Source organism: Pelodiscus sinensis, chromosome 3 (genome assembly GCF_052426305.1).
Source record: "Pelodiscus sinensis isolate ZL-2025 chromosome 3, ASM5242630v1, whole genome shotgun sequence".
Taxonomy (NCBI): domain Eukaryota; kingdom Metazoa; phylum Chordata; order Testudines; family Trionychidae; genus Pelodiscus; species Pelodiscus sinensis.
Genome location: NC_143054.1, coordinates 45,576,734 through 45,599,912, shown reverse-complemented (window position 1 = coordinate 45,599,912; position 23,179 = coordinate 45,576,734). Strand labels below are relative to the sequence as shown.

The window sequence follows — 23,179 nt, the reverse complement described above, 5'->3', positions numbered from 1 at the left end:
GGGCTTAAGGATGGCCGGAAGCAGTGCCGGCAGGGCATCAGAGGAGGACTTAGAGCGTGGAGATGCTGTCTCAGACTAGCCGAGGGCTGCGCTTAAAGGGACCCGACCCCCACCCCGGACAGACAGTTCTAAGGGGTGCCCCGCTTGCAAAGCAGTCCTGGCTTGGATTGCCCGGAGTACCCACACTGGGCACATCACAGCACTCGGCCATCAGCCCGGCTGCACTTGCCGCAGGCTGCCATCTGGGGAGAGGGGGCAATCGGGGGGCTGCAGGAGAGCTTCCACCCCCAGAAGCCCGCAGAGCCAGCCCAGTCCTCCTCATCGGGGGCTCGTACCCCATTCCTCCCTCACCTCCTTCCACTTACCCTTCCCTAGCCCCCCTTCTTATTGATGTACAAAATAAAGATCTCAGTGGACCCCCTTGATTTTCATGCACACCTGCTCCTGGGTGGCCAGGCTGGCAGCTCTCCTGCCCTAGACGGCCACTTTCCTGTGCCTAGTGCCGAGATCGTGGACAAGGTCCACGATGTCCGCACTAGCCCAGGAAGGTGCCCGCCTCTTGCGGTCCAGGGCAAGCTCCCGGGAGCCGCCAGCCTGGTCCCGGGAAGAGGGGGTGGGCTGGGGGACATCGGGTGGGTGGCTCTGTGCCGTGCCAGGTGCAGGGTCTGCTGGCTGGGTGCTGGCAGGCTTGCACCTGGCACGGGCACCGTAGCCAGCCCGTGCCCCTTTAAGGGATCCGGGGCCGGGAGGGGGGCATAGAGTTTCCCTGGTGTTGGCCAGAGTGGCCACCAGGGAAACCTGGGGAGGGCTAGCCTCCCACTAGTTCGAATTAAGAGGCTACACACCCCTTAATTCGAACTAGTAAGTTCGAACTAGGCTTAATCCTCGTAAAATGAGGTTTTCCTAGTTCGAACTAAGCGCTCCGCTAGTTCGATTCAAATTCGAACTAGCGGAGCGCTAGTGTAGCAGCTATGAATGTTAGTTCGAACTAACGTGCGTTAGTTCGAACTAACATTGTAGTGTAGACATACCCTAATTTACTTGTATAGTGTTCTACTTAGTATCCCCTTAGTATAGTTTTAGTAATAGTTTGCAGTTGTCCCTAATGGGCCTTAACCTAGGCATGAGACATGCTTTGATCCCCAACCTTCAAACTTTGTGAAGAGAGCAGGCATTCTGTGTCTATCAGTGACCTACACAATAGTTGCCTGAGGTATTTTGGTGACGAGCACATTAGCAATGAGTTCTGAACTTGCAAATCATTTAAGCCTCAGACTGAAAAGGAGAGAGACATTTGCCATAGGACTCTCTGACAGGGCACGCTCGCTTGCACTGGGCAAGAGGGGTTAACCCAGCTCTGAGGGCTGAGAAAGCTACACTCCTTCCGCCATACTGGGAATGCTACAGTTGCAGAGATATAAAAGAGAGCAGCTCAGCTCAGTTGGGGCTAGTGGCTGGAGGGAGAGGACGTGCATCTTCTGCTCCAGACAAGCCACAGCGGCAACCCAGACACCGAGGCATTGCAATCGAGGCTAAAGGCCAGAATTTCTCAGAAGTCTCACAGGATCCAGAGGGAAAGAGGGGCAGCCGAACCCCAGAGCAGAGGGGGAAGATAAAGATCCACACTGAAGTTGAGGCAACCACAACAGAAAGAAGTCCAAAGGAAGGGGATGGCTAACTGTTGAGTGAGCCGATGCTGGGAAGTCAGTGTGTTTTGGTTGGAGCTTTTGCCCACTGACTCAATAGCTGGAGCTACAACCACTGATAAGGCACTGGGCTGGGGTCCATTGGAGAGGGAGGGCCTGCACACCCCTATCTCCTGTCTCTTTTCAGGGATCTATACAACACTGTGAATTGGGGTGAACTTATTGATTTAATGACGTTTTTCTTCACACAGCGCATGGGTGATCTGTGGAACTCCTGGGCAGAGGAGGTTGTGAAGACTAGGACTTTAACAGGGTTCAAAAAAGAACTAGATAAATTAATGGAGGTTAGGTCCATCAATGGCTATTAGCCAGGATGGGTAGAAATGGTATCCCTAGCATCTGTCAGAGGCTGGGAGTAGGTGATAGGAGAGGGATTGCCTGAAGATTCCCTGTTCACTCCCTCTAGGGCATCTGGCATTGGCCACTGTCGGAAGTCAGGGCACTGGGTTAGATGGACCTCTAGTCTGAGCCAGTATGGCCATTCTTATGTTCTGTGTTCTTATATTCTTATGATGTTGCAAGACAATGCACGTATACTTGTGAATATTGAGTAGAGAATAAAAGTTGTAAGCAGCTACTATTCCATCATTGGTCTTAGAGGAAGCGTAAAGTACATATAAGAAGTTCTATCCCTGCTGTGCTGCCTTCATCATGCTACTAATTATTAATATTTTATTCTATTCTGCCAAAATAAAAATATGGAAAATCATGGAAGTATTTTTGATCTGTTTTTAAGGAATGTAAAATGCCTTTTTTCAAAAGCTATGTGCTACCACAAAAAAGTAAGCAAAATTTCAGCTTCATAAATAATTGCTAGAAATAAAACTACAATGCATAAAGTGTTCCAGGAGTTTACTACATTAAATTAAATCCAGTTGTTAAGTTCGTATTATTCCTTGATTTATAACAGCATGATACAAGACATGTTTAATTAGTGAGAATAATAGAGGCAACTCGGGGAAATATTGAGTTATATTAATTTTTTTAGTTTCTTTGAAGTATATATTTTATTTTGTTTTCTCTCAGTTGTTTAGCTTCTTAAATATAAACAATAAGACTTTAAAGATATATTAAATTTTTCATCATCAGGGTGCTTAAATATGCCAGAGATTAAAGTAGAGCCAATTTACAGAATGTTCAGAGTTCCCACTCACAGTTAGTGTGCCTCCTCTGGGAATGTAGCTTTTACTGCTTTGGGTACTCCCTTGCTGCTCGTTGCTCATTCTATAACAGTTTCTCTTGTGCTAACTTGGCCTTCTGGCCTCATTCCCATTTAGTCCACCACTTTAAGGCTTAGAACGTCCTGCAGGCCGTTTAGCCGAATAGCATCACTGGAATGTGTTTGACCCCTCCTTGGGCTCTGTCCTACTATAACACTGGCATGCAGGGGAACCTGGGTCCACTTGCTATACCAGGTTGCAGCCCAGAGACACTGTTTCTATTTCCCTGGGCTTCTTCCAATGAAACCTTCCTGTCTTCTCTTTCCTGGTTCTGGTCCTGCTATTGGAGCTTACTCTGTTCCCCATGACTACTTCATCCCTCCTAGCCTCTTGCCGGAGTCCTTATTCCAGGACAAGTATTGAGGCCGTACTCTCCTCTTGTACTTTCTCCTTGTCCCTAAGTATCTCCCTCATTCCAGGGAGTTACTGAAGCCTCATTGCCCTGCAGCTCCTTTCTAATCTCAGGCTATATCTAGACTGCAGAGTTTTTCTAGGATACGTCCACTATCTCAGAAAAGCTTTGCCGCATCCAAGGAATGCGTCCGCTTTTCTGAAAAGAGTTGGAAAAGCGGACGTGGTTTTTTGGCATCCCTGTAAACCTCATTTTAGGTGGAAGAAGGGATGTTCCAAAAGAGGGTTTTGTTCCAAAATTTGGCCCCTGTAGACAGTCCAAATTTCAGAAAAGCCTCTTTTGGAAGTAAATTGGAAAAAGTATGCAATATGCAAATTGCATTTCTTTTTCCGATTTATCTTTATAGTGTAGACATAGCCTCAGTTACTTGGATTAGTGCTGGTCTAGGTCTTTCATAGGTGGCTTCATGTTTGGTTCAGTGGGGCTTCACTTTCAATTCACCCAAATTCTCCTTTCAGGAACACCAGCTGAGTTAACTGGTCTCTCAAGCACTCATTAATGCTATTCAGGTTGGTGTGGAGACATTGACTTGTTTGTTAGACCTTCAGCAATTCTCTGTCTCGGTATCCTGCATTTTATTTACTTTAAAGCATGATTGAGACGTATCTTTATAATCTCTCTTAAACATATTTTAGACAACTGCATCATCTATCTGAATCAGTGTTTCCAATGAAATTTTGTTCTTGCTGTAAAATGGATCTTTGCAAGAAAGACTAAATTGTGTTTCAGATTTCTTGTAAAACATAAAGGTAGAAGAGGTATAACAGGTCATCCAATCCATTTTTCTTGCCAAATCAGCATTATTCCAAGCATTACACTTGGGTAGCCGTGTGCAATCTAGTATTTTATATAGCTACAGAATTGGAGCTTCCACCACTTTCTTAAGTTGTTCCTTAGTTAATAAATCTCACTGTCATGAAACTTTCCCTGAAATTAAGAAAACATTTAGGAATGAGGCATTGTGTAAGACCTCCTGCCTGAAATATTTGAAAGTAGACTGGAAGAAGAATTAGAAAATACACAGTAGGGAATGATTTTCCACTTCCAGAAAGATGGTCTTTATAATCTAAATGGTTTTTGTTTTCCATTTGTAATAACATTCTGTTTCACAACATCATAAAACATTTTGTTGTACAGTAATAGTCAGTTTGGTGGAATATTGCTATATTAAAATCTATTATGAAAGACTAGAAATTCCCATGAAATTGTGCATGTTAGTTTTGTTAAAAATGTATTCTGAAAACCCTACTGAAATAAACCTGCTATCTCTGAATCAAAAGTATGGAAAGGAAGGCTGATTTCACAATAATGTACATATTATGGAAATTGGTACTGTACAGATATAGAATAAAGGCAAGATTTACCACATATAGTTTAATATAGTGTGCTGCGCATTCCTCATCCAAAGACTGGGGACGATAATTTCTACTGTTTTGGGAAAAAACCACCAAGATTATTTTGCTCAAGTCTTGTTGCTTTTATTCATGAAATGTCAATGTTTGTGTACATCTGTCAGTAGGAGTAGTGTAGTTAAAATCCTATCACTAACTGCAGTCTGTAATTGACAACCTTAGGTGACAAATGTGATTTCAAATGGGTTTAAAGATGTTTTTGTTTGTTTATATTGTCAACCAGGACCATTTAAGGGAAATTACATCAATGAATTTAAAATGCAGTCTCAAATGATTAACATTTAACTTCTCCTGAACAATGTATTTGGCTTTGAATTACAGTTTGATGTCCAGAAACTAAGAATCTACTGTGACCCAGAACAAAACAACCGAGAAACAGCTTGTGAAATCCCAGGATTTGTGAGTATGATTGATGAACTTTCAAGGATTGTTTGACATTTTATCCAAATAACTGAACACAGGGGCTGTCTTAATAAGGCACACTTAAAATAAGCATTTTGGCATTTATTTAACTATTGCAAACAAATTCCTTCCTGAGGCACTCATACTATAATGTTCATACAGGTGACAGCTCTATGTGCCTGTTATCTTTCAATCTAGTTTTAGAGCAAATATGTAATTTACAAGAATTTTGTGTTTTTCCTAGAAAGACATTCTTAAGAAGGGCTTAAAATATTATTACTTATTGGAAGATATAAATATGAAATTAGTACAATGAGAACTCTGAATCTTTTATGACAAATGCTTTGAGGTAGAACGTGCCTTGATTTACATTGATGAGAAGAGCTATCTACCTTAAGTGTAAAGTATTTTTATTAGTACATTTGTTATGCTTAAACAAAGCACACAAGATCTTCTATAGGGGGAAAAGGCAGTACACCACATTTATTGAGAGTACAATAGTTGCATATGCTTTTCAATCATTCACACACAAGCACCATCCACACACACAGTCCCGACAGACGATGTTATAGTAACCAGTCTAGAGTCTGGATCAATCTAGTGGCCAGCCAGATTGATCACAGAGAGGGAGCTGGGCTCTGTCGGTCGATCGATCCGATGCTCCTGGAGTTAGTGGCAAGATGAACCCAAAGTTCTATAGCAAAGCACCCTGCTTTTATAATCCTTTTCTTTGTTGAAGTCTATGGATTTCGTCGTGTCAGCCGGTGACCAGAGTGTTATCTCTTTGGTGTCAGTGTTCCCAAAACATTTTCCAAAGCTCATCCTGTAATCAGTCATCTTTCAGGGGTGCTAGCTCTGCTTTAAGGCCATCAATCTGCCAATATCCAATCATCTTGTGAGTAGGGGTACACACCGATGGTTATAGATGGTTTTTCTTTGACTCGGGGTGTCTAGTTTTCACCCACGCTCACTCCTCCTTCTTTGGCCATCTGGTTCTGAGCAATAACTTTTGCACCTTTATCTCAACACATACATGCCTCTTTCACACACAAACAATCTTTTACAAGGTCTTCTCAAGGAAGAGCATAACATCGATATCTGCATTGGGCAAAGCAAAGAGGCATTGTATATCAAACAATTAAAGCCTTAGCCTTCAACATTCCTCTAGTCTCATTAACATAGACACAATATGAGATCCTGTCTCTTTACTTACTACATAAGAACGGCCGTACTTGGTCAGACCAAAGGTCCATCTAGCTAGTAGCCTGTCTACCGACAGTGGCCAGCACCAGGTGCCCCAGAGAGGGTGGACTGAAGACCATGATCAAGCGATTTGTCCCCTGCCATCCCTCTCCAGCCTCTGACAAACAGAGGCCAAGGACACCATTTTATCCCCTGGCTAATAGCCTTTCATGGACCAATCCTCCATGAAATTATCTAGCTTTTCTTTAAACTCTATTATAGTCCTAGTCTTCACAGCCTCCTCTGACGAGGAGTTCCACAGGTTGACTACACGCTGTGTGAAGAAGAACTTTCTTTTATTAGTTTTAAACCTGCTCCCCATTAATTTCATTTGGTGTCCTCTAGTTCTTCTATTTAGGGAACTAATAAATAACTTTTCTTTATCAGCCCTCTCCACACCACTCATGATTTTATAGACCTCTATCATATCCCCCCTCAGTCTCCTCTTCTCTAAACTGAAAAGTCCCAGTCGCTTTAACCTCTCCTCATATGGGACCCGTTCCAAACCCCTAATCATTTTAGTTGCCCTTTTCTGAACCCTTTCCAAGGCCAAAATATCTTTTTTGAGGTGAGGAGACCACATCTGTACACAGTATTCAAGATGTGGGTGTACCATAGTTTTATACCGGGGCAGTAAGATATTCTGGGTCTTATTTTCTATCCCTTTCCTAATAATTCCTAGCATCCTATTTGCCTTTTTGACCACCGCTGCACACTGTGTGGAAGTTTTCAGAGAACTGTCCACGATAACTCCAAGATCTTTCCTGATTTGTCGTAGCCAAATTAGCCCCCATCATACTGTACGTATAGTTGGGGTTATTTTTCCCGATGTGCATTACTTTACACTTATCTACATTAAATTTCATTTGCCATTTTGTTGCCCAATCACTCAGTTTGGTGAGATCTTCTTGGAGTCCCTCACAGTCTGCTTCTGTCTTGACTATCCTAAACAGTTTTGTATCATCTGTAAACTGTACTACCTCACTGCTTACCCCTTTCTCCAGATCATTGTTACTAAACCTTTATATATATATATATATATATATATATATATATATATATATATATATATATATATATATATATATATATATATTTTACTAAAGGGCTTAATTTAAATATAATAATATGTTACCTTACACTGCTACATTATTAAACCTAAAATATAAATATAAAAAGGATAAAACTTTCAATCCTAACACATTTATCAGTAAATCCCCTAATCTCTTAAATTTGTTATCCATTCATCAGGACTATGTTTCTAGTTTTTTACATGAGAATTTCCTGTCAAAAGTATCCCCATTGAAGTTAGTGGCAAAACTTCAGTTGACTTTAATAAGGCCTGGATTTCATCCAATCTGTTTTTGATGAGACAAAGCTGGAGTCCTGATCATTAGGCTGAAGAGAGACCTAAAAGTAGCCCTGTCTTTACTTGGTGGTTTAGAGCTGTGCATTTTGTAGCAGCTGCCATTGTGATACTCATGATCAGGTTTTTGAAACAACTTAACTCCTGCTTAGAGGAATAAGGAGCTAGATTTTCAAAATAGCTCGGCATATTTGGGTATTGACCTGTTTGACAAAGCTGGCCATATGTGTTGCAATGGGAGTTGCTTGGTGCTAAGCACTTTTTTGCATCTATTTCTTGTGCAGGTTCTTAAATGGGAGCTAAGCTTCAGAGCCTACAATACACTTACACTTTCTGGATATAATTCTTTCTACAATAAAGCTCTGCTAAAAGGCACTCAGTTAACCAGAAAGCTCAATTAATTGGCATTTCAGATATCTCCCAATACAGCTATTCAGTCTAGTAACTGGAACTGGTATACTTCCTACTATGTTAATTGCATATTCTGAACTCTTCTTTTATGTAAAAGAGGTAGAAGACAAGTAAGCAAGCTGAAATCAGGGATTTATTCAAAGAAGCAGCTTCCAGGTTATATCATGTACAGATGGAGCTCAATCTTCTATACCTTTTACATGTACAATGATAATTGATGTTGATAATGATGCCTCTGAGGCACTGCAAGATCCTGAAGAGTCTTCTGAATCATCAAAGAAAGTTTAAATTATGGTCACCATACTTTTAGTGTTAAATGTATTTTTAGTGATCTGGGTGTATGCCAGGTGTTACCCTTGGTGTTTTTAGTACAGGCTGGACCTCCCTGGTTTGGCAATGTTGGGCCCTAATCAGTCCCGAATGAGAGACTTCTCTGGACCAAAGGAGATTTCCATGGCCACTGGCCCTGAGCCAGCCAGCCCTCTGCCTCTGGCCCTCTCCTATACCCAACCTTCTCCCCTCCCCCTACCAGGCTGTCCGCCCTGCTGCCGCTGGCCCCCTAGCCCCGGGATGTCATGGGTGTCTGGGGTTCTCCAGCCTCATGCTGCCACTGTTCCCTGGCTCTGTGCTGTTGCAGGGAGCCATGTTTCCCCAGCTTCATGCTGCTGTATGCTGCTGGGTTTCATTGGCCCCGGCCCCCTGCTGCCATGGGTGGCTGGGATTCTCCAGCCCTTGGCTCTGCGCTGCCATAGTTTACTGGTTTCATGCTGCCACGGGTGGCCAGATTTCTCCGGCTCTGCACTGTCATGGGTGGTTAAGCTTCTTCTTCCTCTGGCCCCATTGTGCTGTGAGCTGTTGGGGTTCACCTCAGCATTTTTGTGGGGCTCTGGTCCCACTGCCCTCAGCCATATGCTGGCCCTCTTACCATTTAAGCTACTGGGCTGTCTGGTCCAGGAGCATTCATGGTCCTTCCAGACCACGAATGTTGCTAGACTGGAGAGCACTGGTTTTCAGAGGTTCAAACAGTACCGTAAGATAACTTACTGTATAGAAAACTTTACTGGTAAACTAAAAGCTTCAGAGGGGTAGCCAAGTTACTGGAAAAACTTAAAAAATATCTGAAGATGTGGGTTTTACCTACGAAAGTTCATGATACCATTTACATATTTTGTTAATCTGCAAGGTGCTGCTAGACTATTGTTGTTTTTTAAGTTTTTCTGGTAAACTAAGTGCTTCAAGAAACCAACCTCTCTGCAGTGCAGTACTGGATTAGTGAGTACCTGTGTACTATTTTATACTTTATTCATATTATTGTATTCCAATTATCTGAAAATTGGTAATTCCATTGGTAAAGTATAGCTCTCAATTAACCAGAATATTCAATTAATATTGACCCACCACATTCCCGTAGCATGCCAGCTAATGGAGCTTTTACTATATAAACTTTGTCAACTGGACTGCAGGATTAATATTTACAAATTGCTAAGAAAATAAACAAATGCAAACCATGGTCTGCATGAACAAATCCAGAAAAGATCACTTTTTGCCTGTTCTGTTTCACTTGTCTTTTTCATAAATGAAATGTATATGTGTCTGTGAAAATCTGAAGGTGCAGTGGTATGTCAAAAGGTTTTTAGCTAATCAAGGTTGTGGTTGCTCGGCATTTGCATGAGGATCCTACTAAAGAATGTTGGTAATTCACTAAAGGAGACTATGCCTTAATTTCTGATGTGCTTGAAGATTTCAAGATGTGTCATTCCTTGCTATTACAGATATCATCCTCACTGCAATTATACAACCTGTGGGCTAGTGTCTGGCTGTATCCAGCACAAGCACGGGGGGGGAGGGGGGGAAATAAAAAACCAGTCCCCTAGGGTATGTCTACACTACAAAGTTTTTTTGAAAAATGGCCATTTTTCTGAAAAAACTTGAATTACGCACACACTGAAATCGTGTCCTTTCGAAAGAAAATCGGAAGAACAGAAGGGTTTTTTGGGCATTTGTAATCCTCTTTCTGTGAGGAAGAAGCCTTTTTCTGAAAGACCTCTTTCGGAAAAAGGCATGTGTGGACTGGGAAGAGGGAGTTCTTTTGGAAGAAGAGGAAAGAGGAAAAAGCACAGGTGCTCTGGTGGCCACTCTGTCCATAGTAATCACATTTTAAATGTGAGATAGCGTCCATTCAGTGTGGACACTATCTTTCAAAAAAGCAGATGGCTTTTTTGATGCACTTGGGCAGTGTGGACACGCTCTTTTGAAAAGTTTTTCAGAAGATCTCTTCCGGAAAAGCTTCTTCCGAAAGAAGCCTGCCTCTATACGTAGCCCTACACACCTTGCATGGCCACACAGGATTTACCCAGATCTTGAGTTAGAACATGAAGAGGGCAAGGATTTCCTTGGAACTGACTATAAAAATTATATTTAGCTTTATAAATATTGCTATATTCTTAAACTGTTTCTTTTAATTTCAGAATGGAGAGGTAAGCTCAATCAAACCACTCAAACTCAATTCAAGGTAGTATTTACTTTTTTTTATAAATTCAGTATTATGCTATCAACTGGTAATGTGCAGTTGGCTTTGAGAGGTGAAAAGTAGTTTGCAAAAAAATTAAATCCAGTGGGATTTAGTTAATCAAAACTGTATTATTAAATGGGCAAAACATTTTACATGTAAGTGTCTAAAGTAAAATATTTAATTCTATATCTACATGTGGGCACTGGAATAAGTGGCTTGATTTTTTGGAGATTTCGTATCAATTTGTGTATCTTTTACCGCTTTTCTTCCGAAAGAGGCTTTTCCAATATTTGGCCTGAATACACAGAACCAAATGTTTGAAAAAACCCTCTTTCAGAATATCCCTTCTTTCTCGTTAAATGAGATTTACATGGATGCCGACAAAATGCATCCGTTTTTCCAACATTTTTTTTGGAAAGCGGTCGCATTCCTTGGACATATTCTAGATGTAGTCTATGAGAGCCAGTCATTCCAGTTGAAGAATATTCTACTAGGAAACTTCTTTTAGAAGTCCGTAATAAACAACAGCATATAGTTTGAGGTACCGTATATTATTGGGAATATGTAAATAAGTGCTCAACTGAATATAAAACCTACTCTTTCATGATTCAGAATGCAAACCCCATAACCTCAAGATGGGGAGATAGCTAGAATATTGGCTTCCTTTGTCTCCTCCCTCAAGGGCTGGGAAGAGGCTGACCAACAGGAGAGGGAGCTTGGTTAGTGATGCTTAGGAGGCCCAATCACTCCTGCATGCTCTGACATCCAGATTGAGCCCCTTCTCATGCCCAAGCAGCTAAGGGATCTGCTGGAGATAGTACAGGTTCAAATTGTTGTAACACAATAGGAGGCAGGCATCTTGTGCAGATACTTAACTCATAGTGGGTTCGCTTCTCTTGTAAATGGGTTGGAAGTGGATCAGAGGAAGGAATCCCTTAAATAATGTAGGGAATGGGACTTCTAATGTCTGCAACACTGAGGTGGGAAACAGCTTCTCCCCAGTTTCTTAGCTTTCATGCAGAGGGAGGGTGGTGAGGTCCCAGCAGTGTCCAGAATTAAGCTGTAGAGGGGTAGGGGCTGATGGCAGTGCTCCTGCAGGTTGAAATAGCAAAGGAAGGAATCATGATCTGCATTGTATATTTTTGCCAAATAGTTCCCAAATTAGTTACGTTGATAAAGTTGTGGCCTAACTAAACCACATCAGTTATATCATGTCTTGCTACCTCTGTGTATGGGACAAGCTAAATCTTCAGGTTATATGTAGCATTGTTTGAGCATTTGCTCCATGGAAAGCCAGATATTTTGTGTATATCTTGTAATTAATTCGTTTTTCATGTAAGGAATAACAAGATAATTTTTTGTTAATCTGAAACCAATTTTTAGTGTTGTAAATCAGCTTTCTTCATTGGGGTGACTTTTGATTTTTATCAGTAGATGTCAGGGGAGACTCAGGTAAAAACATGTTTTATGGTCAGAGGGTAATTTCTGCAATCCTTATTCATGGATGTATGATTACACGTGTGCGCTAATGCAATCACCGTACTTCATATCAGAAATTCTAGTCAATGTGATACATATTTTGTATGTTGATTGCTGAAAATAGTCTAAAGATCACTATGAGATGGTTCTTACATTTTATGAGAGAGTAGACCTAAAACAATCTTGTCTATAAATGGAAAAAGGAAAAATATCAACAGAGCTGTCTGGAGCTAAGCCATCAGTATTTCATAACTTAAACTTGGCTGATCTTCAGCATCAAGTATCTGAACACTTATTAGATGTTCCACATAAAGTACTTTGATGTATCAGAAATGAAATCCATGGTAGGAATAGGTAAAATTCTTTGTTGATGGATTCATTTTTTTTTTTTTACTAATCTTTACTGATTCTCATAAGTGGTGATGGATACATTCTGTAAAAAGTTGGTTAAAAATCAATGGCATCTTGTATGGATGTTTTGTTCAGTCTTGGTCAGGGCCATTTGTATTCACTATTCATATATGTTAGATAACCAGGGCAATGCTGTTTAAGAAATAATAATGAAGTCAGTCCTCTAGTTGGCCATGTTAATGCACTTATTTATAATATATTGATTTCCATGTATTTTGATTATCCTTTTTATTTTTGGTAGTGTATGAATGGCCCTAGTGATGTAGGTGCCACACCTTCTCCTTGTATATGTCCGCCAGGAAAACAAGGGCCCCCAGGCCCAAAAGTAAGTAGAGTTTTCTTTAACTTTCTTATTTTTAAAATGTTCCCTTTGGTGTTGTTTTTACCTTCAATGTTTAAGGTCACTGTGTAAGAAAGAAGCCATTCTGAGCCCAGTTTTGCTCCTGCTGAAGGCAATGGGAGTTGCTGGGAGTTGCCATCTTGCAAGATCAGACTGTGACAGATGGAATTAATCAACTACTGGTATAGTAATTCAGATAATCTAAATGTCCTTTTAATTTTTTATGAATATTAGATATTCATTTACATACACATTTCATAGCTATTGTGCAGTAAATATTTTCACACCCCTTACGATCATTGTCTAGTAATGCAATCCTAACGTCGTTTGATATGGAAAAATCTGATCATGGAAATTTTTTTCAATTTTTCTTTATTTAAAATTATTTAAAAAAAATCTACTGGGGGCTGCTTTGGGTTTAGTTGACTTTTATGACATCTGTTGAGTGGTGGAGTGGCATTAAGGGGCTGTGGTGAGGGTTAGAGATCTGAGGTCAGATTGTAATATGACAGATTCAAATTTTAGTTGATAGTCAATCTTTTAGAACTGTGGTTCTCAAACTTTTCTTTTCATAGACGACTTGAAAATTGCTGAGGGTCTTGGTGGCCTACTTAATGATCTTTCCAAATGTTGTTTGCACTATTAGCTAACTGTTGTAAAGCACAATATAAAAATGATTAATGCTTTCTCTTCTACAAATAAAAACACACAACTCATATTTTAATACTATAGTCTTACCTTTCTAATGCAATGGACGTTCTTGTTTTTGTGAGCATAGTTCAGGGAAGTCGGGTGTGTGTAATGTTTGTCAGCTTTAGTGTTAGGTCAGGTTCAGTATTCATACTGCTTCTGTATTTGGACCTTAGAGCAGTAAGTGATAAAAATCCTGGCTCGCCCAGGTACATAGTAGCAAATGGTATCAGAAACATGCTGCTGTGTCTTCAAATTCTGGGTACTCTCCCATTCTTTGAATCCAAAACTCAAGTAAGGAACATTTTTAAAATTCTGACCATAATGTTTCATTGCAAAAAGCCTCCAAGAAGTGTCCTTGTGCCTTATGGAACAAATGAGAACATCTCATTGATTTCAATTCCAAAAAGTTTACATATCTAGTTGTTTGGGTCAGTTTCTACTGGAAAGTAATGTTCAAACTGTTGCTTAAGAGCTACAAGATGTTCTTCAGTGTCATTCTTTATTTTTTTGGCAAGAACCAGTTCATTTTCAGTCAGAAAATCTTCCGGTGTTGGAACCTTAGAGGGAACTATCTGTGGACCACCTGAATGGAACTCACAGGCCACAGTTTGAGAACTTATGTTTTAGAGTGAATGTGCATGGCAGTCCTGCCTGCTAACAGCCATCTTCTTAAAGGCCAGGAATAGAATCCAAGAATTATTTTGCTTTCTAGCAAATGGTCGTATAAGACTCTGGCAAAGTGTGTGTTGCCTCAGTTACTAGTAGCTGGTCCACACTGAGGATAACAGCTACCAGTTACTCCATTTCTTCAAATGTATATGCATTTCAGCTGATGACCCATATCAAGGGTTATTGTAGTTTCACATGATACAATTTCTGTTTTTTTAGTTTGCATTTTTAAACAAAACCTAGGAAAGTACTATCAAGAACAGTAATACACACAACAGTTAGAAATTGACAGATTTAAGGTGGCCCATGCAATCTTAATTGGGCCCCCCTAGTTCATATGAAAGCTTGAATTGCATGACCATATATTCTTTGTTCTAGCAGGACTCCTGCTTCATTCATTGCACTGCATGGACTGTGAGTAAGGCAGAGGACTGCAAGAAGAGAGGAAATTTTCTTGTATTGAAGGCTCTGCATTAGGACTCAGTAGAGTGAGATTTTTTTCCTGTCTGTGTCACAAATTTCCCATGTCATGCTGGACAAGATTAGTGCGTGCGCGCACACACACCTTTAATTGTAGGATGTACCAACTTCTGAGTGCTGAACTTTACAACCTTAACATTTATTTTAATACTGTTTTTTCTAGTAATCCGAATATGCAGTAGTATCCAATGATTGGAAATTTATGATTTTAAGACACTTTTTACAAACCTCTAAACTTTTAATATGTCTGTTCCTAAATCCATTTGTGTCTTCAGTTAGTCTTTTAAATCCACATTCAGCTAAATAAAAGTGGCCTAATTTTTGAAGGAGCTGAGGATCAGGAATTCCCAGTGGAATCTGTTATCCTTAACTCAGTGCCTCTTAGTATTAGATCACTTTTATTTAGGCCCCTAAAAGCAAATTTAGTTGATTAACTTCAGAAACTCAGTTTGGAAATATTTTTCAAAGGAGTGCTTATGTGCTGTAACTTTGTATAAATGACATTATTCTAGGATTCTATATTTTTTGTCACTAAATTAAATATTAAAACTGCTCAAATTACATGTTGCTAAATGACTTCTCATATTTCTAATTCAGATTTGGCTTCAAGATTCCATCTGTGATTGTCCTTCTCCTATATCATCAGGGATTTAGCCAATAATTTTGCTGACAGTATGTGAATGTTATGCCTTTAAGAAGCACACAGGATCTTTATGGGGGAAAAGGCAATACATCACATTTATTGAGAATACAATGGCAAAGCAGTTACCATGTGCTTATACATGTACACACGCACTGTTTTACCAACTGATGTTATAGTTACCAGTTTATGGTTTGTGACCAACCAGATTGATTACGGACAGAGGAGCAGGGGTTCTAGCGGTTCAGACTGATGCTCCCAGTCTAGATAAGACTTTGCCAAAAATTATGGCAAAGCAGCTTCTTTTTATGGCAGTTTTTCTTCATTGTAATTGGTAAGGTTTGCATTATCATGCTGCTTTTTTGATGGATGTTGGTTATCTTCATTTGGGTTTTTTGCTCTTTCTCTTCTTTGTTTTGCCATGCTAAACTGCTTTTGACCATCAATATTTTGTCCCAGTTGATAAATGCTTGCCTCCTTTTAGAGCCATTAATTTGCCCACTGCTTGCATCTTAATGGGGATATACAGCAATCTCTGGCACCTTTGTCTGTTTCTGATTCTTGCTGAGAACATCTGGTCTGATGGCCTTCCCACTTATTTATTAACACATGCATTTCTGATTCATACAATACAGGGTTAATTTCTTTGGTACAGAGAGGCAATCTTTGGTACAGAGAACCAATATGCACATTTGAACAAGGATATCAAGTCACAATTTAACCCCCCCCCCATCATTGTACCCTTTTACTTATTTCACAATGCTAATTTAAAAACAAAACTAAATTATAAGAATCTATTCCTGCCTTGCGATCAGTTTCAGGCACAGAATGCTGGCTGGTGCACCTTTACCAATGGCAAAGCAATGGACCTTTCTGCTTTCAAAAAGGGTGGCTGGCAAAGTACACTGAGGCACATTACTTTGCAGAAAGCTACATTTTAGCTACATGAAAACTGAAAATCTGATTTATTATTCCAGAACTGCATGAACGGTGTGTACTCTGCAGTTCTTACAGTAATAAACTGTTATTTGGAACCAAATCTTTGTCCCTTTAAAGTCAATGGGAATTTTGCCATTGATGTTTGAGTCAAAGGACCAGGAGCCGATCCTTTGTTGGCAAAGTAAAGAGAGAGTTTTCACATACAGTGAGCTAATATATTGAAGAAGAAGAATATTGTTGGTGTTTTTATTTTCTGATAATAAAGAAGGCCTATCTGTCTTTGGGAAACTTGCAGTTTTCATTTGCTTTATTTTGGAGTTGATCCAAATCCTTTTGAAATAGTTGGAAAGACTCCCACTGACTTCTGTATGCATTGGATCAACCTCTAAGAGGGGTTACAAAGGATAAGCACCTTGAGGCAGTAGCTGTTGATTAAAGGGCTTTAACCATGTCCATGTTGGCTGTTTTTACTTTAATTAGAGCCAAACTCAATAAAAATCTGGTGTCAGCATAGCCTGACCTACAGGGAGATGAAGTTTGGGGTACTGACGTATTTTCAGAGAGCATTTTATTTGTTTTTATTTCTGCTTTCTTTTTCATGTTCTAGAATATCCTAAATATGGAATATTTATATGGTATCCTTAGGGCCCAATCTTTCAAGCCCTACATAAGAAGTCAGTGGGAGTTTCCACATAGAGGGATTATAGGATCATGCCCTTAGTTTTTGTATTATAGCAATTACTCTTCCATAAAAATTATCCGGGCTTATGGCCAGTGTTCTATGGAACGGTATTCCTTGATGACCTGAGTTTCTGAAACTCAGAAATATGCTTGTATAAAAATTACTTTCAATTAATTGTAAATTTCTCTTTCATATTTCTTTGTGCTCTCATGTAACTTCTCTACAGGGAGACCCTGGACAACCTGGCAATCATGGCTATCCTGGGCAGCCTGGTCCAGATGGTAAGCCTGTGAGTACTAAAAACTTAGTCATATAAAGTACTGTAAATGCAAAGCTAACGGTAAAGGAAAAAACCACTTTACTATATCATGTTCTATAGCATTATAGGTTAAGATGCATCAGAATTTACCAATTATATGAACATTTTCAGTGTTAGATTAAAAACCATAGAAATGGTAGCTTGAAACTGGAGCCTGGACTACATGAAAACCCAGAATATGAACATCCCTAAATTTGTGGGACATTTGAATCCAAAGTTCAGATATTGAACTAATCTTTCCAACACTAATCCAATAAACAGTTTATTTGTTAATAATATTCTATGTTAATATGGCTCTTAGATTGGAATTGAAAATTTTTAGGATTTCTTGTACAAGAGTTTCCCAGAATTACAATAAAATTTTTTTATCCTGTTTTGAAATACATATGATAGAAAAATTTGTCTATTCCCACATACTTTAGTTTGTTTAACTAACTGTTGTTGTTTTATGAATTTAGATAAGGATTAAAAACAGTAAGTGAATCACAGATATTCCTATAATGAAAATGGTAAATTTGGTAATAGTCAGTTTGCTCTTTAGTTTTAGAACTGTTTTTAAATGGTATTAAAAACCCTAAAATGATAACATAGCCCTAGGTTCCATAAAAGAAATTAGAACTCTGATCTATGTGGAAGCTTCTGAGAGGTTGACTCAAAAGACCTTAATGCTCAGTAACAGTTCTGATAGTTAATAGATTTCATTGTGTGTTCCTGAGTCACTGGTGTGTGTACTTTAGGTGTAATGGGAGGATGAAGGTGAAAGACTGAGAGAAAAAAAAGAAATCTGAGTGCATGTAAGCGTACAGACATGTGTGCACACACACAGCCTTTTCTAAAATAAGTTGTTAACCTTTAATAATATTTTCCCTGTGTGTGGTTTTTTGTTTTTTTATTTGCCCTGTGTGTGGTTTTTTGTTTTGTTTTTTTAAAGTGAGGAGGAGTAAATAATCAACTGCAAATGGTTGCTTAGACATTAGGAAAGACTTGTTGATGCATATCAGTAGCAACATACATATCTTAAATAATGATGAAACGTGAAGTACAAATAATCAGGACATGGAAGACTATGGTGAAAGGCAGAAGTTAACTAGAATAAGCCTTCCATTTCCTGTGTAAATGTATTGTCTTTTGAAATCTAATCAAATGGGATGAAAACAATTATAATTATACAAACAATTGCAATTATAGCCAAGGATAAAGCAATATGGCAGACAGGCCAATCTTCACCTCCAGACAACCCCCTAACCTGAAGCAAATACTTTTCAGCCATCACACATCACACCTCAGATGCCCTCATCCAAGAACCTGCCCCTGCAACAAACTCTGTTGCCAACTCTATTCACATGTCTATACAAGCAACACCATCATAGGACCTAACCACATAAACCACAACATAAGGGGCTCATACAACTGCATACCCTTTAATGTGATATGCCATCAAGTGGCAACAATGCTCCACTCCCATATATATTGGCCAAACAGGACAGTCTCTGCGAGAAAAAGATAAATGGACACAAAACAGATATTAGAAATGGTAACACACATAAACCTGTAGGGGAACATTTTAATCTGCCTGTGCACTCAGTCATGGATATAAAAGTAGCCATTCTTCTACAATGGAATGTCAGCATCCTGTTAGAGAGAGAGAGTGTGGAATTGGTATTTACCTGCAAATTTGATACTGTTTCCCTGAGTGTGAGCAAAGACATTAACTGGTTTTAACACCTCATTTAAGGTGCCACCGGGCTACTCATATTTTTTAAAAGTTACAGACTAACACTGCTACCTCATGAGACTTTAAAAAGCAATTTTGTTTATTATAAAAAGTAGGTGAGGCAAAGTCTGGGCTAAGCCCTGTGGGTCCTGTGCTTCCTGGTGGGTTCTTGTGGGCCTCAGAAGCTTGCAGCGTCCCTAATTACTGCCACAAAGGCCAGGGTACCCTGTTTCCAGAGCCTCTTTCATCATTGGCCAGTCCAGTGTCCTCCTTTCTCCAGTCCCTGCTGGCCCTTCCAGCCAGAGGGGAGGGTTGAGGGGAAACCCGGTCCCACCCACCTGCTCCGGGATCCAGCCCAGGGCCCTATAGGAGGGAACAGCCCCGAGCAGGCCATGTAGCTTGGTCCTTGCCCCCTGAGCAGCAGCCCCTCCCTGGGCCACTTTCCCAACCCCTCCTGCAATACGTCATTCCTGATATCATGGAGCCAAACCTTCATATCACCTCACCCAGGTGTGTTTTCTTGTTCTAGGTTGCTCCCTTCTCCTTGAGTTCTCCTCTAGTCCGTCCCTTTTCACCCCCCCCCCCCCCAGCCTTGCCTGGGGAAGTGTTTTTATAGTGCACACATCCAACTTAAGTGGCTACAGGATTTTTAATTAGTCCTCTCTTCAGGCTGATGCTAGATAGGCTTCAGGTGTGGCTGGCTGGCCATAGTCTTTAACAGCCTATTCAGGGAACATAAAGCCACATATCCAGCTCCCTGCATATCTGCCCTCCATAAGGCTTTGGTAGCTCCCTGTTCTCAGGCTGTCACAGTAGGATTTAAGTGTTTGCATGAGAAAACAGACAAATCAAAGCAAGTTACTAATCTAAAATAAACAAAACTCACCAGCTACACCTAATACACTAAGGGTACATCTACACTACAGTGTTACTTCAAAATATCTAATTTCGAAATAAGATATTTTAAAATAACATGTCTACACACAAAATGCATTTTGAAATAGCATTTGGCTATGTTGAAATAGCGCGTCCACACTGAGTGGACACTGAATCGCATTTAAGGCCAGCCAGAACCAGGTCTGGCAGGGCATCAGGTCAGGAGTTACTTTGTGTGGCTGCTGTATGAGGCTATCTGAGGCATGTGCTTAAAGGGATTCCATCTGGACAGCCGGTTCTCAGGTTTCTCTGCTTGCTTACCTACCTTGATGAGGGACAGCAAAGCATTTTGTCTCTGCGTGCTCTGGTTGCCCTCACTCGGGACACCACAGCATTCTGCAACATGGAGCCAGAGCTGCCCCTGGGCATTCTGGTGCTTCTCATGGACATGTTGCTGTGAGCAGGCTGCCATCCAGGAGGTCCATTGGGGGGCTGTCAGTATCCAGTCGGCCCTGTGGGAGAGCTTCTACCCTGAGGAGCACTAAAAGCCTCCCTGGTCTGCCCCCCTGGGGGCTTGTGCCTCATTCTTCCCTCACGTCCTTCCATTTACCCCTCCCTAACTCCCCTTTCTGATATAAAATAAAATGCATGTATTTTCATGAACACAAACTCTTTATTTAACAAAACTGGGCTGGGGGGAATGAAACTTTGGTGAGACTGGGGAAAGGAGGCAGGAGAGGGGAGGAAAGAGGGTGGGATAGGGGAAGGGGAAACCTGGAAGGAGGGAGCCAACAGGAGGAAGGGGGAGGAGAAACTCAGGGTTGGGGGTCTTGCTGGATCAACTTATTTTCATACGAACCTACTCCTGGGTTCACATGTGGCCTTTGGTGGCCAGGCTGGCAGCTATCCTGCCATAGACAGCTGCGTTCCCCCGTCTACTGCGGAGATCATGGACATTGGGGCATCCCCCCAAACCTGATTAAGGTCCATGATCTCCGCCCTGGCCCAGGAAGGTGCCCGCCTTCTCCGGGCCTTGTCAGGCTCCTGGGAGCTGGCAAACTGCTCATGGGGAGCGGTGGAGGGCTGGCTGCCAGTGGCTTGCTGGCTCATGTTTTGGGGCCACTGGGTCAGGGGCAGTGACTGCTGGCTCTGGGCTGGCAGGCTTGGAGCTGGCACAGGCACTGTGGCTAGAGTCTACCCCTTTAAGGGCTCTGGGGGAGTGGGGGAGGAAGAGGAGTGTTCTTAGTTGAGGTTGGAGTGGCCACCAGGGCTCCCTGGGATGGGCTGGAGGCCCCCTATTTTGAAATAAGGCTATGTCTAGACTGCAGGCTTCTTTCGAAAGATGCTCTTTCGAAAGCATCTTTCGAAAGAGCATCTTTCGAAAGATCGCGTCTAGACTGCAGGCGGATCTTTCGAAAGAAAAATCCGCTTTTTCGAAAGAGAGCACCCAGCGAGTCTGGATGCTCTCTTTCGAAGACGGCCTCTTTACATTGAAGAACGCCTTCCTTCGAAAGAGGAACTTTCGAAGGAAGGCGTTCTTCCTCGTGAAACGAGGTTTACCGCCATCGAAAGAAAAGCCGCGTTCTTTCGAAATAATTTCGAAAGAACGCGGCTTGAGTCTGGACGCAGGGGAAGTTTTTTCGGGAAAAGGCTACTTTTCCCGAAAAAACCCCTGAGTCTGGACACGGCCTAAGTGTCTACACAGCACTTATTTCGAAATAGCAATTTTGAAATTGGCATTATTCCTCATGGAATAAGGTTTACCAATTTTGAAATAAGCCCTCCGCTATTTCGATTTAATTTCGAAATAGCGGTTGGCTTGTGTAGACGCTAGGAAAGTTATTTCAAAATATCAGCTGTTATTTCGAAATAACTTTGATGTGTAGACAGACCCTAAGAGATCATATTTGTTACCTTAGTCTTTATTTCAGGTAAAATCCTTCAAGTAAGAGCTGATCTTTTCTCTAACTTGGGTTTAACAGCTCCTTGTATATTCTCTTAGAGTTGGTTGGCAGTTTCAAAAGCTAGCTGAAGACTAACATTGCTTGCTTCCCATCCCTTAAATAGAATTTCCCCAGGGTAGGAATCTTTTGTTTAATCCTCCCCATTTCAATGGGAAAATGCCAAATTCAAGGTGGGCTCCAGCACCAGTTGGTATAGCCACATGTTTCTGTAGGGACAGCCACAGTTTAGGCTTACAGGAAAAACAAAATCATTTGCAAATCCTTGTTCCTTAAATATCACTAACGGCTTTCATTACAAATTCTGGATTAATAAGCAGGTTTATACTTCATATTTTTACTTCACATACAAGAATGATACATGTACATGAAATATAATATATACATATTCAGGGAATTACAGGCTCATGGATTATAAATTACTTGAATTGTTTTTCATAAAGCATATTTGTGTTATGCATATTCAGAAACATATTTTCCTAAAAATATGGGGGCATAGTGTCACAGCCTCCCCATTTGCCACAACTTCCTCACTTTCAATTGTTGAAAGCTGGAATTGGACAACAGAGGACTGATCACTTGAAATTTCCCTGTTGTGTTCATTGTCCCTGAAGCATCTGGCATTGGCCACTATCAGAGACAGGATACTGGGCTAGATAGACCTTTGGGCTGCTCTATGACTACTCTCATGAACTTATGTATGAGGTAACAAGAGAGAGGCAGAAACCATCATTCTGGTAAGAGTAACTCAGATTTTGGCAAAGGTAGTATTTGGGTCCAAACTTTGCAGTTTTTCTCATTTTTTTCACGTATTTTGATCAATTTGCTTTAAAGGAATTCTGCAGATTTTTCAAAACATACCAGAATTTATCTCCTGTAAATTTTCTATGGTTCTCATAAAGTGGGTTGGTTTTGATCTTTATTGCTTTTTATAAGGGTATTTACCTGCCATTTTTATGACTTAATTAAAAGATTTAATTTAGTAAAAGATTTAAATACAAATAGTAATATATTTAGTTTGTTTCGAAAGAGAGAGATTAATATTTGTTTAAAACTGTGTCGTAAAGCTTATTAATTTTTCAAGTTACATAGGGAAAGCTCTATGCTGCATTTTATAAAATGTCCACATTTCTTCTGTTTGTTGCCTAGTTACATTTTGGCTACATACTTAGTGATGATAGACATTTTATTTAATTGTGGTGATTCCTTTTGGATGCAATATTACTGTGAAAAGCCACAGTATAATAAATGTAGTTTATTTCCAGGAACTGAAAATTTAACTGAGCAGAAGTT

General features: G+C 40.5%; 1 protein-coding gene across 1 annotated transcript in view; it reads left to right on the top strand.

The window, feature by feature from the left end:
- Window positions 1–23,179, top strand: part of COL21A1 (collagen type XXI alpha 1 chain) — a 188,020-nt gene that overhangs the window by 69,741 nt on the left and 95,100 nt on the right. The window contains exons 7-10 of the mRNA XM_075923637.2: window positions 5,072–5,149; window positions 10,640–10,648; window positions 12,815–12,898; window positions 17,243–17,305. Of these exons, the coding sequence (XP_075779752.2) occupies window positions 5,072–5,149; window positions 10,640–10,648; window positions 12,815–12,898; window positions 17,243–17,305 (234 nt within the window). The remainder of the gene's footprint in view (window positions 1–5,071; window positions 5,150–10,639; window positions 10,649–12,814; window positions 12,899–17,242; window positions 17,306–23,179) is intronic.